At 29.8% G+C, this 19,305-nt stretch overlaps 1 protein-coding gene across 1 annotated transcript; it reads left to right on the top strand.

Moving 5' to 3' along the window:
• Nucleotides 1–417: 417 nt before the first annotated feature.
• On the top strand, nt 418–1,539 carry TRIADDRAFT_56177 (uncharacterized protein; the record flags this gene model as incomplete). The annotated part of the gene is made up of 1 exon (XM_002112704.1): nt 418–1,539. One exon carries the CDS (start codon nt 418–420, stop codon nt 1,537–1,539), a length of 1,122 nt encoding a protein of 373 aa, XP_002112740.1.
• Nucleotides 1,540–19,305: the final 17,766 nt, after the last annotated feature.

Here is a 19,305-nt window from a genome sequence, read left to right as displayed (position 1 = left end):
ATGCCATCTATTAACAACTGTGACGATGATGTACATGCTAAATACTACTGAGTTTATAATTGGAGATTTATTCGATCGGCAATAATCATTGTCGGTTCATCTGGTTTGATGGGAACGACGCTGGAGTTATAGTCCATAAATTGAACGACAATCCAAAAAATTTATTACTTTTCGCAATTTTAAGATAAGTTTGTGACTATTTCTCATCGAATATAACATATCACTATTGATAACTCAAACGGAGGTATAATAGGATTGCTTACATAAGAGAAACTATTAATATTTTTTGTTCTCTTGCCATTACTCTCGATATTAAAGCGGAGTCGCTAATTTTCCTTCCTCCAAAATTTAGATCCTAGGAATAGATAAAATAGCCAAATTGCCTTTGAAGTACTTTTGGTTGTCTCTAAAATTATTATGACGATGAATGTGACTTTCAACCCAACTTCTAGTATCAAGACCATTCATGAGCAATATGCGAGTATATCAACTTTGACTACGTTTCAATTACAAAGTCACCAAAGCGAATACACATTTCCGTGGATTGCAGTTGCTTATATCGTGGTCATGATTATTGCTATTCCAGGCAATTTTTTAATTTTATGGATTACATTAGCAAATAAAAGTATGCGTTTACCAATTCATCTTCTGGTCTGCAATCTAGCAGTTGCTGGCCTTCTAATTGCACTAATCAGAATACCAATTAGGACAAATCAATTAATTTATCCTAGTCATCAGTATCCGTTTTCTATGAGTGTATGTAGAATGGCTCAAATAATACCTGCATCGTGTGTCACCTCGATTTCCATTACTTTGACAGCAATTTGTGTCGAGCGTTATTTTAATATCATTTATCCAACCAATTTAAAATTGAGAATGACTGCCAATAAAGTATATCTACTTATCTTTATATGTTGGGTAGTATCAACGCTATTTTGGATACCTTATACAACCTTTATGCACATATTTAATATCAATAATCACACCAAAGCTTGCCTACCTAACTGGCCGACTCAACCAAAACTAGATATTATAATACGCAATCAAACTACCAACGCAATTATTCATCATATACCATTTTCTAAACTGATAGTTTGGCTGTTATTTATCATTTTCGTATTTCTAATACCTGCTATTGTTATGGTAACATTATATGCTATTATTATTAAACGGCTATGGAGAACACCACCTGGTCATCGTACAATGTCGATGTCGGCTAGTCGTTCAAGTATGAGTGGTAGAAGAGAAAATAATCTTCACTCGGAGAACCACGGGCTAAAATTAAAACGACGTGTCATTAAAATATGCGTAGCTTGTGTTATATTATTTTTATTGACTAATTTTCCCTATTACTTCCTACTAGTATTATTGGATTTTCACTTGATTCAATTTACAGATCGTCGTTCAGTAACAGTTATTGCTGATATTTTAATTTTACTCAATTATACTTGTATCGCATACAATGCCATTATCTATGGGTATTTTAATAAAAATTATAGGCGAAACGCTCCAAAATGGCTTAATCTACGTGCCAAGTAACCTAGCTTAAAATATGATAGCGAGCATGGTGATTTAAACAACCTCATATCAGCGATCATAACCATTTGCTCGAAAAACCATAAATTGTCCTAACAATTGGCTAATTTCCATATTAAATGGTTTACCTACTGGCTTCAAAAACTAGAATTTTTTCAGACAATAATTCAATTTCAATAACAGAATTATACCGTCTGGATTTAACTTTAGAAAACAGCCTATCCGCAGGCTACTTTCTCTTTCAAAATTTTGTCGTAGCCTGTAAGTGACTGTAACTGAAAGTTGATATTAAGTTTAGTAATAAATTAAAAATTTGCAGAGAACTATTTACGGCATTGACATAGCTATATAGCCTCAATGTCTATATTGAATAATAAAAATCAAAATAGAACATGAAATTATCTTATTTTCAGCTTGGCTAAAAATTGCTTCTAGAAAAAAAGGAGCATTACGGATATTAAGGTTTTAAACTATAATTTCTGCAGTTAGGCATATGAAAATTTTTCCTCAGTAGTCAAGCCTCTTCTGGTTACATTAAGTAATAAAATTTTTAAATTGTAGCTGTGAATTTTAGAAAACTTTGCATTGATGATTCTATTCATTTTTGGCATCGAAAATAATAATGTATAACTATGACTATGTGTAAAGATAAATATACGAATTTGCTATCTGCTGCGAAGACCAAATCTTTGTTGAAATCTTTATTTAACTAGATGAAATTGAGTATTTTTGATTTTAAAATTTATAGAAATTAAAAATTTTCGACCTGGTTTCTTCCATTTCTTAATTAATGAGTATTATAGAAAGGAAAATTGTACGCATTTTAAGTTTTCAGTTAATATTCTGCAGCGTTCATAATTCCGCTCTGGCGGCAGATATCGCTAAAATTCAATTGAATTAGTACGCTAAACAAAATATTAATTATTAAGCGATTAAATTTTACCATAATTGATGCTCTAGCATTAAATTTTTTTGTGATTCTTCAATAAAGTTTCTCTAAATTATAGAAAATATAGATAGCTAATACGTATATGATAAAAAGCTTGCCATAGTTTTCTACATACACATTTTCAACAGCAATAAAATGCAGGGTCTCGTTACAGAGAAAAAAATTGATTGTTAACTTTCTATTGTTATTAGTACAATTTACATTTGTCTAGAAAGGAAAAAATAAGAAGTTTAATCTACTCGAAAATTTTAGCCGCGAACGTCATGTCCATAAACTTTTTAACTGTACAATTTGCATTGTCTTGAAAGAAAAATAAAATGTTTAATTCACCCAAAAATTTTTACTATGTGCGTCATGTGCATAAATTTTGTGCTATTATAATCGATTATTCAATTCAATAAAATCAATTTATAATATCTAACAAACCTGCAAGTAGCATCATTTTTTATCAATTATTTACATTTTAGTTTACACAGCATTCAATTAAAATAACTCATACGATAGTACGTATATTCAATTTCCACATACAGACTTGAAAAATTCTATTTTGTTATATAGTAAATACACAATTATCTCCACTTTACAACAATAGATGTGATCTTCTATCCATTTAAATAATTACTTTTCGAAGATTCTTACTTCTAACTAATTTCTATGATGTATGTCAATGTATGCTTCAAAAAATTGATGATGGAGCTCAACATCTGTTTCAATGTTTATTTGCTCCTTGCTATCGTTAATTCATCTAAATTAAATTGATAACCTTATATTATTTTGGCAGTCATCACAGATGTTGTTTATAGAACTATTATGTAATATCTACGTATTACGTCATTTTTAGCTTTTTAACGTACTGTTCTTGTTGATCTTATAAAATAATTCATCTCATGTCCGTGTCATTGTATGTTAGGGCTAGAAAAGCGTTAATTCCTCTATAATTTTACAATTCCATTAGACTATTATTATCAATTGCTCCTTCATGCATGTTGCGCTATCATTTATTAGCATAACTTTGCTTTCTTGTCCATCTTTATCATGCGATATTTAAGATTTATTTTCGTTTTGATTAAATCACGCTCATGGAAATAGATTGAAATATCATAATGTCACGGTACGAACTACCGTGAAGAAATAGCCATCTAAATCTGGTTAATATCATATAGTGATAATATATTACAACTAGTTACTTACAGTAGGGATTACTCTAATTATAAATGTGTTACAGTAAATTTAATGCTGTGCTGTAATGTGCACTGAAATGATTCTGTGAATGGACATATTGTAGTCCGACTGTGAAAAATTAGTTAGTAGATATTCTCACCTAAGTATTTTTATAAGATGACTCGTGAATATTGACTGCTGTAGAAGGGTATATAAGCCCGTCAGATAGTTGAATAAAGCAGTTCTCAATTGTATAGTTGTTTTAACGTGGAAGCAAAGGCGTCTAAATTCTTGTGAGGTAGTTAAGGGAAGCTGAATCCCAGAGACTATAGTAATTTAGAGATTTGTTTTACGTTATCCTTGTCACGAAGCTGGTTTGTGACACGTAAATCTAAATATTTTTGTAGAATCTTAAATTTGAAAAATTTCTCTAACTAATAAATTTATAAATTCGATTGCCATATTCTCAATGATATTAATTGTAAATAAAATAAAATTGAAGTTTTTAGAGCATAAGCTATTGATCAAATAATCAATCTAATAAACTGTAGGCAATTCGAACGATACAACATCGAAAGATTCATTCGATATCTATTCGTTTTTTAACCTGTAAATTGAATAGAATACTATATAACCTACGGTACAGTAAATATGAAGTACGTAGTATACGTGATGATTAGATTCCAACTAGAGTGTGAGAAAATTAAATCGTGGGTGTGATCAATAGAGATAAATAACAGTTACATATTAAAACAGAGAATGAATACGTTGAGTAATAGAGTATAAGCGAAAACTAATAGTTTGAAAATTTTTTAATTATTTCTTATTGGAAAAGTTGATCTCAGTAGTGAATTGTAATTGATTCAAAGCAGCAATCAATTTTGCCGTGATTTAACATTAGACACTTTTTTATTCTAAGTCTAATAGGGTAGAATGGCAATATGTAAGATATGCGGTAAAGTACGTGTCGACTGTTGCATTTTAAGCTATATTATCATACAGTATCCTAAATCGAATATTTATCTAATTGTGATATATACCGATCACAAAATTCCAAATTTTAGAAAAGTAAGGGCTTTATTGAATCTTATACAAAGATTAACTACTCACAGCTCTACTCTAGCCAAATATTACTACTAAAGACTTCTAGAACGAACTGACAGAATAATCTAAAGTTACATGCTTTTATACTTTTCGTAGCATTCGCAGCTACAATCCGCATGGTAACCTTTTACCTTACTTTACACATTGTTAAATTATTCTTAGTAACTCTATTCTACTGCGGACTATCATTAATCCGATATGGATACGACTACAGTATTTACGTAGACATTATTCACACCAGCCAAAGTGCAATGAATTAACCATATCCTGACATATGATTTACAGTTCTATTTTTACCTATAACTTTATTAGTAACTCAACACCTTATTGTATATAGTCATCTGTACTCTAGCATAGAGTCTATACCACTACAGTCTATAGTTATAGCTACCAAATATCTCTTAGGATAAATATCTACCGTACATTATACTAAATATGGCTAACAGTCTACAATCGCAATACTAAGTTACATTACACTAATATTAACGTTTGTAAAGTATAATACATTTCGAGTAGCTGCAGGCACGTACAATATCAATGTTTAATTTAAGGGCTTCAACGGAGAATATTTCCTATATGCACGTGAATTTGGGTAATGATTAACATAGGCTACAACGCTAGTATACGTGACAGTAATTCATCCATGATTAACAAAATATTGTAATCTGTTTCCCTTATTGAAGGATAAAATATGGTCCAAATCCATTTAGATTTAATTTCTCGGTAGAAAAAAATTAACTTGTTTCGCTATAAAGTATGTATCACAAATTTATAACGCGTTCATTTTGGATCAAGAAATACTTTTCATACAAACACTAGAATTAAACGTGATCAACAATAATAATAATATATTACTAATCAAATACCTTATTGATAAAGAATGATAATCGAAAATTTACTATATACGTACCAGGGTTATTACAGCTACGCTAGTCGCATTCGAATTGGTAAATCATTCTGATGCCTAACGTATCAGATTATCATCCACATAATCTTTATGAGTTAGATTGACATGGTGCTGACTAATTAACATATTAAAGTCTACTTGAAATTTGAATTTATAACACTTAAATCCACAATTACTTTTGCAGTATATTTTAGTAATGAGCAATTTCAAAGGACTTGAAGGTACTAGTTTCGCACTAGTAAAAAATTCAATTTTAATTTTGTGTAATAAAGTCGAAGACAAAAGAAATAAGCCTTTCAAATAAAATTCCTAGAAAAATTATTGACGTAAAAATTCGATTATTTTTTCATATTTCTGGTGGTAAAAGCATACTACGGGGGATATAGTAATTTGTATCAACGTTGTACAGGATTTTGCCGATGGGAGAATGAATAAAAAGCGAACAGCATTGATGGTACGAAATAACTCGATAAATAATCGCGCTGCTGCTAAGTAATCTGAGACTAATATAATAATTTGATACTTTGTATAAGCCAACTATAATATTAGCTAAAAATAGTGCAGTATCTCATTAGGTTATATCCATATTTCAATTTTTTTATTGTATGATAGGGAAGTTAATAAACGACACACTTGTATTAATTTTGTCAATAAAATCCACTTATTTATAAAATTTTAACATGTACCAGTAGTAGCTGACCGATTTTAATCATGTAAGATCCTCTACGATACAGTTATTTGGCATGTTTACTATTATCTTTATCGATTTAAGTTAAGGTGATATTCCAATCCAGAATCACTCTAACAATAGGTCTTTTTGTCGTTTTATGATACCCTGGTATAAATTTTTCAACTCAATAATAAGTTGTAGCTTTTATAAGAAGAAATATCGTAATAATATTAATCCTAACCTATACTAATATTAATAATTAATATGTCATATTACCATTCATAATTTAGACAGAAGCAGCCAGTTTAGTAATATATAATTGACTGTAATGATTTCAGCTAATTCCAGTAACTACGTATTATGGAACACGGTGATCGTATGCAGTGTAGAAATTTATGCCTTAATAAAGTATTGGTAGTAACTAGTAATGAAACGGATTTCTGGTACTATGCGCTATATAACAACGTAGTTGATAGCCATATTAATTACTGTTATATAGCAATGTGCTAATGGTGATTTAGTACTCCTATGTAGAAAGTATTCAATTTTAATTTACATAAAACGTATAGAACTGCTGTCGATGTGACTAATAAGTCATTTATCTTAGCTAATTTATACTGATTTTATGAGGGAAAGAAATTGAATTCTTCTCAGACAAACGAGCACAAAAAAGTTGCATTGAAAGGTAATGATGCGGTCTTAACTAATTGTAACGCACTCAAGATTTGCTTTATTTCAACAACTCAGAATTTTGAGTTGTCGGATTGCAAATATACTGCATAGTTCCATCACAATATTTCAATCACGTAGCCACTACCTTAGATCTGTGTTATTAGATGACTACGAAATAAAATTTTATCTAGACTAAAGACTCAGCTCATTTTGTTACGGTTTAATGTAAAGAAATAAATTACCATGATGTTAGAGAAAAATCTTTGAGAATGATTAAGGTTTTTTTATCTCCCTAAATTTGACCGAAAAGTTATTATGGAAATATTGGATGATGTTATTGTCATACCATTATAATCGTATTCACATTTAGGTAAATTTACTTGTACGTGCCTATAATTCGATTACAAAAAGCTACGGTTATAGGTATTTACATCATACGAGTACAGAAATATATCAATAGTATCATACCTCACATTAGCGAAGATGCTGTGTACAGTAATCACTACTATTCAAAATTCAGCCTAAAGCAACATTTTAAGAGATGTATTCGGACTAAGCAGTGTTTCATTTCAACTTGGCTGCGGCCAAAGATACACTAGTTTAATAGGTGAAATTTTCTTAGATTGAGTATGTTCCAGCAATATTCTTAAATTGGATTTCTTTTGCTTTAGCGTATACAATCATCGTGACATTCAAATCAAAATAGATCTTATTTGCAGGTTTCAATTTCTCTGATGCCATCCCACTATAGTATTTAAATTTTTTGACCACTGATCATTCATAGATTTGCTAAATACGCAAAGACCATTTTCTTTGCTTTCACATACCTAGGCAAACCAAGCATCGGATACAACGGAATATAACCGTCCATGATTATTCGTATTATCTTAACATTTTAATCGGTAATGATTTTCATATAAGTGCTTTGTAATTTAATGATGCCATCGGTAAAAATTTCACAGCCGTGATCTTTGTTTAATTGCTATTACTAGGTGAACCAGGTCAAATCCTTTTCATTTATATTTGTAGCCCAAATATTTTCTTACATACCTATCCAATTCAATAAAAGTCTGACGCAGTATGGAAAACATTTACAATCTTATTAAAATTCGATGAGAACGTTTATTTAACCTAATACTGTATTTAAATTCCACAGCAACGTTACCTCACTAGCAATATTTCAAGCCTGCGCTGCTAACTAGTATTAATTAACATTTCGTGTTACTAAAAATGAAAATTATTTAAAGGCTTTCTTTGATCTTTTCTTATATGGTTTTTATCACTATTGTGCCTTGTATTATTTCTATTAAAATCACAGTAAAGAATAAAAGATACTTATCATAATACCTGATTCTAATTTTTAGACAACTGACTTGTAGAATATTACATCTATTATATTAAAAAAGAAATACATATTTACTATTTAAATGTTAATTGTTTATATTTTTAAATGCAAGTAAATTGCGTTTATAAAAGACAACACCGCAATAGTTGTCAATAATTTACTGTTATGTTTTGTTTCTCTTTTCAAACTTTCTCTTTCAAGTTGTTAATATCTTTTTATAAAGGTTTACTTGGCCTTTCTGCTCTAGAGTTGTATTAAAATCTTTCAGGCAACTCAATTAGTTTCCACGTCTTTACGATTATTCACACCTTGTCAATTTACGTTTACTTTATGTCATCTCAGATAGCATTCTTTCCGTGTCGTTGTTATAAAATCTTCGACACCTTTCTATTAATATCCAATTATATTTATATTGTTCATCATTTGAAAGAAATGATTTTTGAAGTTAACGTCTTCTAAAATATTCATGCTATGAATCTGATAGTCATACATCAGTTCAAGATCTGTTCTTTATTAAAGAACCCGTCTTAAAATTGAATAGCTTATGATATCCAGGAATAAAAATTTCTAGATTGTTGGAAGTGCAAGAGACAGTAATACCTAAAATGGAATTATTTCGTCTAAAGAAATAAATTTCTGTCCTTATCAACAATTATAATCTATTTGTAAATTTTAGAAAGTACATAAGCATATTATGAGTAGGTCAGGAAGAGAGAAACTGAGGAAAAAGAAATTAATTAATTTTATCTATGTATTTTTCATTACATATTTTATGTAGACTCTGCTACAGTAAACGACTAAATAGCTGAAATTTTTTACATTAAGTTCGTAATTTGTCTAGGAAAAACATTTAGTTCCTTTGGCCACTTTACGATGGGAGTTCGTCAGTACTTACTATTGTTCTGAGAGAAAATGTCAAGGGAACGTCCACGTTATGATTTACTTCCAGCAACCTCCTTAGGAAACAGTTACAAAAATCTGAATTACTAATGCTTAATTTACCGCTTTTATATTATAGTGCTCCAATAGCTAGGCGCCGCTAAGATACAGACGGTTTAGTAAATTACCCAACCTAAATGCAATGAATAGGTAAAGATTTTCGTAAGGATCTTAAATATCTGCTCTATCATACTGAAAAATGAAGAATTCTAGATTGTGAAAGTACGGATTGAATATAAAAGATTGATATACTCACGGATGATATCATTTGAAGGTAGTAGATCAATGCAATTATCATTGTTTTGAATAACTACACCATATTATCAAGAGGTTGCAGATTCTAGAAGCTAATTACGGAAGCACTTACAGAATGGTAAAAATATGATATTAATAATCTGAAATGTATACATTTTTACTGCGACAGAACCTACTTGATCAAGTTACGTCGAGTAGTGCTTGATATTGGGGTTTAGTCCATCTTAGTAATGGATGGAAAGCACATAAGCGTATACTCAAAAAGTGACAGCAGTATCTGACGAATAGATCATATTATTTAGCTAAAAAGAATTAAATTTATATACTTGCCATTATCTAAACCATTCCAAATACCATATGATGTCAAACTGTTTGAATGATTATAAATTATAGAAACCACTGCTAGGTTAGAACTGAGTATAATATCAATTAAATTCAATAAAATATTTCCTTATTCTAAAATATAATGAATATTAGTTAATCAGTCTAAAGAATAGTAAGTGTATTATAAATGTAGATGATAACTGTATTTGACGCCGTCTCACTACATTAATTCTAGAAGGTGTCATCCACAGTAGTTTTTTAACATTCATTAAGATCATTGCTATCAGCGCTTTAGGTGGCTCCGTCAATCATTTCTATATTATCATACGTAATTATACCGAATTTTTCTAATAATATCAATGTAATTAACATCTTTCGTGAATTCTACTTATTTCTACTTCTAAGTACTTATAAATGTACTTATTTACTAACAACGAATATTGGTACGTCTTACATTTATAGAGACTGCGATACATGATATTACGACACCCGATCATGCATAATTGTGTAGTAAGAGTCAAGGTTCATAAAAGATCGGATCTAGCACTGTCTGGTACTGTAAATATCCAGTATGGACGATGAATCTAAGCCTAATATTGCTAAATTTAACGTCAATATTTTAGTAAGCAAATTCTGACTAGAAAAAGTAACACTGTGCCTTATTCTAACATTATCTTACTATTATGATATAATTAAAATCTCATACAAATATTGAATAGTGTACAATTGTACATTATTAGGCATAAATATAAGTCACGAACTATACCTTATAAAATTCAGTAATCAATAGGTGAGTTTTATCGATATTAATTTAGATGTTCTAAGTACTTTAATTTCCACCCCCTATGCAAGATACATTTCATATGCATTACTTTTAATATCACTCACGGTAATTTTATAAAAATCAAACACAACTAAAAATTATGGCAACCGAAATATCGCTTAAAATCGCGATAATTTTGTCTGCGATATAATTTAATTACATGAAACATACGAAATACAATGTAAGCTACGTAAGAAACTCTCAATTATAGTGTTTTATTGCTTAATCTCCTAGAGAACTATCATTGCATATAATAAACAAGCAATAACACCCAAACTCATCGATCGTTATAATTGCTTATGTTCAAAACATCTTCTAAGCTAATTAGAAAATCGAACTGCTGTGAACTGTTGTTTATAAATTTAATTAGTTAGTTAGAAATTATAAATCAAAACTTACTTATTTTCTTCGCCAGCCATTTTATAGTAAAAGATACTTCTAAAAACACTATATCTCGAAGAAATAGTTTTTTAAATTTTCAGATATAAAGGATTAATACTTGTTATAAGTCTAATGCAGTATGAAGATATTCACCATTTACATTTACATATTGCAAAGCAAAGGAACTATGATAACTAGATTTATTCTTAACTTCTATGGCCATGTTAGCTAATTTCAATACATAAAACATAAATAGCATAAATTGCATATCAGTATTAGCAAGTTATCAAAAATTGGTATTTTCCAGACATATTTTCATCTATCTAGCAATATAGCCTTAAATTTGATTATAGAAATATCAGGTGCATTGAATACGTATAGCAATAAACAAAAATTTTTAAGTTTATAAAATTACCTAGTGAACTATGAAACATTTTAAACTAGAGTCTGTGCTTATCTGAATACTGGCTTATTTTGATTTAGATTATTGTGATGATATTACAATGAATATTTACCGGAAAAGCATCACCGTACATTCATCAGGCACATAATTATTAGCTATTCCTAACTTTTCGCATACAATTACAAAGCTTAAGTTATGATGTTGTAATTTTAATTGCAATCTTAATATATCAATAGCAGATATCACGTACCGACGTTGAATTCATATTTCCTTCCTGAATCACTAAAAAATGATCAAATATTTAATTAGCGTAGATTGAAAATTATATTTAATATAATAAGAACTGTAACAATTTCGATTAATTATTGAACGTAATGAGCTTAATTAAGATTCATGTTTCGCCAATTGTAGTATAAGTTACTAATTCGATAAAAACAATACTATAATGCTATAACTTAGACTGGTATATGTAATTTATAATAATAAGTAGACTGCATTGAAAAATATTTTGTTTTCATGTTAGAACTTTAAGATAAATAGAAGATGAATTAAAGACTCGTAATCATTTTTGGTAAACTTACTAGTTTTCACACAAGTAAATAATATCAATTTTATAAACTAAATTCTTAATACAGCAGTAGTTATATTACGTGGAGAGAGGATAATACTGTTTTATTTCAATTTCTTGCAGCCTTTAAACAACGACATAGATTCGGATGTCTAATATTGTATGCAACGTTATTACTTTAAATAAATTGCTATCTACTTAACGAAAATTTGCTACGGTATTAATTGGAAAGTAAAATCTTTACGTTAGATATAAATATGTATATGTTTAAGGCAGAGAGTGTTTAAATATCTTTATTTGATTTCTAATATTGTATATTTGCGTATTGTGACTTTCGTAACTTATCTGCCGTATTCCATTTAACATCAATCAAGTATGGATTCTGTTACGAATAATCACTGCTAATAATTTAGATTTCAAAGCTGTGATAACAAAGCATACTATAACTTATTCGAAATTATTCCATATTTTATTTCTACCATTTTTGTAGTTCTTCCATCTAGCATTTTGTATTTTTTTGCTGCTTATTTACTTATAACACTGGTATTGCCATGACCATGCGATCAGAAAGTATGAATGCAACTATCAACATTACCTACTTAAATAGTTGGAACCTATTGAAAAATACGACAGACTTAATAAATGTCAGTCATAAAATGTTATACATACAACAAGTTTCGTTGGCTATCGGCATATTATACGTCTTATTGATGGCTATTGCAATTCCAGGAAATATTCTCATATTATGGATAACACTAGCAAACAAGAAGATGCGATCACCAGTCCACTTACTCGTGTGTAATTTAGCAATTTCTGGACTATTAATTGCTACTTTCAGGATGCCAATTAAAGTTCATGAATTATTCTATCCTCTTTGGATCTATCCATTCAATATTTGTATATGCAGAATGGCACAAATTGTGCCAGGATCCTGTATTACTTCAATCTCTTTCACATTGACGACAATCTGCATCGATCGCTACAATACAATAGTTCATCCCACACGACCTAATCTTAAATTAACAGCAAGAAAAGTCTATGTCGTTATTCCTCTTTGTTGGATAGTCTCTATTCTGTTCTGGATACCTTATACTTCCTTTTTGGTTATATATCGATATTATGACGGACGTACTGTATGTGCACCATTGTGGCCTACTGATCAAGGACTCGATATTATTGTAAATATTACAGTAGAGCAAAGGATATTCTATATACCTTATTCAAAGATAATTATCTGGCTTTTATTTATATTTATCGTTTTTCTGATTCCAGCAACTGTAATGACTGTATTATATGCCATCATTGCTAATAAACTTTGGAAAACTACACCAGGTCAAGGTTGGACTAAATCTTCGTCCAGAAAATCTGATCAACCTAGAATTAGCTTAACTAATAAAAGTTCTCGAAAAGACACATTAACTCCAACTAGCCGAAGCTTCCATCTGAAAAAGAGAGTTATAAAAATATTTATTGCCTGCTTAGCTTTGTTCATCACTACTAACTTGCCATATTATTGTGTATTCGTACTACTTGATTTTCAAATTATATTAATTAGAGACGAAAATCTTTTAAAAATTGTAATTAATGTACTAATTATCTTAAATTACACATGCATTGCTTATAATGCCATTATTTACGGCTATTTCAACAAGAATTTTAGAAAAAATGCTCCAAGATGGTTGAATGGAAGCGGAAAAAATTTTAGATCGACCAGAGTCCAACTCGTAGCTGATAGTTCCAACTTATAAATGTAGAATGATGCATATAGTACATGCGTTATAGAACTTGTGCAATCAAATTTTGTAAATCATTTTATAAAATGATACCTTAAAGTGAACCTAAAGTGGTCAGCGGTAATAATACTAGCGCCATATGACTTAGTATACTTTAAGAAAGAAATAAGCTATCACTTGAAAATAATTTTTCACGTGATACACAGTCTATATTATTACTAATATTACAGCCTAAATTGCTATAGCTACGAGTATAGCAGGAATAAACTAATAAACTCTCTACATAGTGAAATTTAATCTAATTAATGACAAATTCAATTAATTAAATTAATAAATATGCAATTATAAATTCTTGGATATTTAGCTTCGCAGATTTTATATTTGTAGGCTGTACACTGTTATGGCAACGTATGTAAAGGAGGAATAGAACTTCTTATTTACTCAAATTAGCAAAAAATACTTTAATGCTATCATAATTCTTCAGGCAATTGTTACGTTTCTGCTGAGTAACATTATATTAAACTTAATTTACAATATTCAAGATAATTATGTATATGAGAATTTCAGGTATCTTTGATAGATATTTGCATTCCTTTCGTTATGATTATGATGATTGTATAGGTAAATTTTGCATATAACGTAATTTTAGGTATATTTACAAACATATGGCTTATTAATTATATGTTATGACATCTAACATTATTCATTAGGATGTATGTAACATGAAGTCATATAATAAATTTGTCAAAAATTTGAATATTCATTTAAGTTTTTTCTGATAATGTGAATGCAAATTAATATATATGTTACTTGGCACTCTTCATTATTGCTGTATTATCAGTAAGTTCATAGTAGATTCTGACTGCAAAGGTGTAGTGATATAAAGCAGTTTATGATAAGAATGCTAAACATTATTTTTTAAATTGAGACTCCTCATTATTTTGCTGACTAATTAATTTTATTAATATTTAAAGTAAATCGAATCAAATATAGACTAAAAGATTCAGTTCACATCATGAAGTCAACAATAAATACTGTAAAAGATACGATAATTATTGCTATTTACCAGTATCTAGAGTAGAAATTCCCGATATATACGAAAATATAAATCATCAAGGGCACAGCTAATATCAGACTTCAATTTACCAGCATTTATGCTTAGCAATATTTATGGTAATTAATAGACAAAATATTATGCAATTATAGATTGGTTTGTTGTATCGTAGCTAAGAGATTATTATTTCAATAGTTTGCTGAATTTTTAATATGACGCTGTTGCAATCTAATTGCTATCATAAGACTTTCATTTGGGTTCATATCCTTATACATCCTTTTACAACTTTTAAAATTATTTCGAAAGCAAATAATGACATTTCAAACGTTGCTTAATTAAATTACTATAACTAGACAAAATTAACACAGCCAGCTTGTAAAATATCATTAATTCCTGTTTTTAAACTAGAAAGTGACCCTAATTTGACTGATTATCTATTACATAGAAATACAGTTGATCTGTCTTGATGTTTTCTAGAACTAAGAATTACATGTAAGAGCAAGTTGTAAAACACAGCGTTATCAACCAAAACTTTTAGTCTCTTAATCATTAATCTACATAATATGATTTTATATGAAAATTTTGAGATCTTGCGTTGGCAGAAGCGCGTATTTTACTACTAATTCCGGAAATTTCATATTTTTTTGAACTGTTCATGGTAGCCTCTTAATTTTAATTCCGATAATTTAACGCAGAAATAGTACTCAAGGAGAAATAAAGAAGGTGCCTGTAACTTAGTATAGCCTAGTAACGTAATCTTAGATTTAAATTCCAGAATAGATTAACTAAGCTATTTCTAATATGTATCAGTCGTGTTCTCCATACATCTTAAGTGTTACGTACCAATAATACTATACTTCATTTCTTTACTCCAACTAAATAGTATAAATCTTGCTAACAGTTGTATTCGATTGCGATTACTAAAAATTAATCAAATGAACTTAGAATTTACAAGAATACATTTGAAATAGTAAATATTCCATTGATATGATGCTAATAGTTTCTCATGTTTTGCTAAATTACTCATAGGTTCAAGCTTCTTAGTCGAAGCAAATATTGGGAAATCAGCTTGAACGCAAATGAAATTAATTTTTATTTCGAAATATTGTTATTCCATTGTCTTTACTATTTAGCAACTTGACAATCAAACTTAAAGTTAAAAATTATATTATTTTTAATAGTCGGAGCGTTAAAGCATGAATTTTATAGCTATTATTATCGCATTACCAGCAAAAACCTTTGGTGTTAGTTAGGTTATTTGTGCAATAAGAAGAATAACTTTAATTAAATATGCTGACGTTTAGATAGTAATTCATATCTTAATACAAGCTAAATTTTACTAAAACTGAGTTTTTGGGTCCATACAATATCAGCTGATTAGCTACATATTGAAAAACATATCAGCATGAAAGAAATATATTATTTATGATTCTTACATTAGGTTTTATATGTAACATTAATAATTTAAGTGATGAATTTCACTATGACATGATAAGTTTGTCTTTCAGAAACAATCGTTTGGCAGAAAAGAAATATTCATTTCATATATCTAAAATTACGACAAGAAATATTAAATTCTGAGAACTCTACCGTCCTTCGAGAGTTATTATTTTATTGTGAATTTTTATTTAATATACAATGAAAATATGCAACGAATATATGATATGATTATATGAAATAATTACGTTGCAGTACTTGACCGGTGTATTGACATCAGATTAATGTAGCGCAATCAAATATTTATTTAAGAGATTTGTCGTTTCTGACGGATTGTACCAGATGACTCTTGATAAACTCCTTTTGGAATATGTCGTAGATGTTGTAGCATTAAACTACTGGTAAATTTATCATGCATAAAATCTATACCATGATACTTAATTTAAATACCGCTGATTTACTTGATTCTTCAAAATTGGTGCTGTATAGTACGTACCATCTAAATATATGCAACTGTATAGTCGAATAAAGCGTTATGGTCCTTCATTCTATGGATGAGCTTTGGTTTATACATAAGTGAAAGCAAAACACCTACTGTAATATACGTAATATGTGATTGAAGCAGCATTATACACTTTTACTTTGTAATGAAGTCACGGTCTGTCCCATGAATCGATTTCTTGTGATGCGGCTGAAACGATGAATTACATTTAATTGTATATTCGACGAATTGAAGGATTTCCTATTTTTAACTTAGTATTCAAAATTTGAATTCTGCATCGACTAAATTAGGAGTTAATACGATAATCAAAGTATGATAACCTCAGTGTTATACAGTGATATCTATAGTGCTGTTAATGTGATGAATTTCACTTTTGCCAATAAATAGTACTCTGTTCATGTAAGCCCTTCACCCCAAAAATAATACAATATTATTCACAATCAATAGAGGAAAAACTAAATACAAGAAAAATAGTGCTTAAATCTTTAGTATTAATCAATATGCGTACGTCTCACGCTTTGTATTTATAATCATATTATCCTGTTAGCTTGTAAGCAGTAGGATCGTAAAATGATATAGTTCAGGTTGTACGTTACCTAGATTGCTAATAATGGCATTAATCAAGGCCGATTAATATGTAGTGTATCTGTGTTGAATAACTACGGCCTGAATACTTAAAGTCAACACCAGTTCTTTCTTAACTGTTAATAAAACTCTTCATTACACATTTTGCTGATTATTTTATTTCATAGGAATTGGAATTGATCGTTTTGTAGTATTATACTATACCGTATAAATATTTCCAGACAGAGAATCAATGTATTGTAATTTAGCGTATTACTACTGATCTTGTGTTAGTATAATGTATTTCAAATTGATATAGTAAAATTGAAGGATGTTGCAAATGGCCTAATAACAATTATTGTACTAGACAATCGATACTGAAGAGTTTATATGTTGATACATGTAATTGGTTGATATTTAAGGCGAAAGATAGGCTACATGTGAACTCTGATAGAGAGAACTTAGCCCATTGCATATTAATTACCTAAAAAATGGAAAAAATTATGGCACTTAAATCAATTGCGGGATTTTATATCCAGTTATATCAAGAATACCTAAATTCCGCTTTATAAACTGATATCCTAAGAAACAAAGCTGTAAAGTATAATTTAAGTCCACAATGCCGGTGTATAATAACTAACAACTGTATACCTGAGATACTAACAAAATAGTTCAATTATTTACTTAGTGGCTACATGAATTACTCATGAATACATTTTAGCTAAATAATCGAGAATGATGTCGTAGCTCAGTGATACCAGTAACCATGACCATTGTCATGGAGATCTGCAAATCGATGCTATAGTGTACTGTCATGTTAGTAACGTTACCTATTGAGGTGCACGTGTGCAACGAAAACGGATAAGACTATCAGCTTTATTGACTGCTATGAATAAGTATGAAAAGTTGCATAAGAAATGCAAAGATTACATGGATTACAGCATACTGCAATGGAGTTTTTTATTATTATTTTTCTATGAAAGATGACTGCAGTGCATGTCCATGACCATCGTCATGGAGATCTGCAAGTCGATGCTATAGTCTGCTGTCATGTTAGTAACGTTTACCTATGGAGGTGCACGTGTGCATTGTGCAACCGATTAGAATATCAGCTTTTATTGCCAAATATGAATAAGTATAAAAAGTTGCATAAGATATGCAAAGATTACATGGATTACAGCATACTGTAATGGAGTCTTTTATTATTATTTTTCTATGAAAGATGACTGCAGTGCATGTCCATGACCATCGTCATGGAGATCTGCAAGTCGATGCTATAGTGTACAGTACTGTCATGTTAGTAACGTTACCTATGGAGGTGCAGTGTGCACTGTGCAACGAAGACGGATAAGTGACTGTGCTACACTCCTTCAGCTATCGGTTGCCGTCACAGAATCGATTCCTACTCTTTACAGTAATCAACCATTGAACCCAATATGAAATGTTACAATAGGTTTTACTTAGAGTTGGGCTTTCAAAATTAAAGATTTGAGTATACCTCAAATGTCCCAAATCGATTCTCGAGCGGACACAGATTGACATTTTACTGTACATTATTATATTCTTCTCTACAGTAGTTCCTTAGTTTTGGCGCCAAAAACTTTTTAATTCTAGCCCTCTTTTCTTTTCGAGGAATTTTGTTGTACAGTACGGTACGGTGCGGTACGGTATGGTACAGTACAGTGCTATAAATTCTGGGTAGACCTCTAATGAAACACTAATTCAGTACGTACTTTACAGTACGGTACGGTATATGCACATTTATTGAACAGTACAAGTACTGTATGATCCTTTTCCAAACCGATAAATCAGCGCATAGTACTGTATGTGCTGGCATTTTTGTACGAAATCCGGATAATTTTTAATAGTTAGAAACAGTAAGCTCTCATGGGCATGTTTCTGCAATTTTTGGGGGTAATATAAATATTGAAAACGTTTTTCTTTCACCATTAAAGTGTACCGTTATCATTGTGAAATC

Source organism: Trichoplax adhaerens, genomic scaffold (assembly GCF_000150275.1).
Source record: "Trichoplax adhaerens TRIADscaffold_5 genomic scaffold, whole genome shotgun sequence".
NCBI lineage: Eukaryota > Metazoa > Placozoa > Uniplacotomia > Trichoplacea > Trichoplacidae > Trichoplax > Trichoplax adhaerens.
Note: the sequence above shows the minus strand (reverse complement) of the source record. Positions and strands in the feature narration are given on the sequence as shown.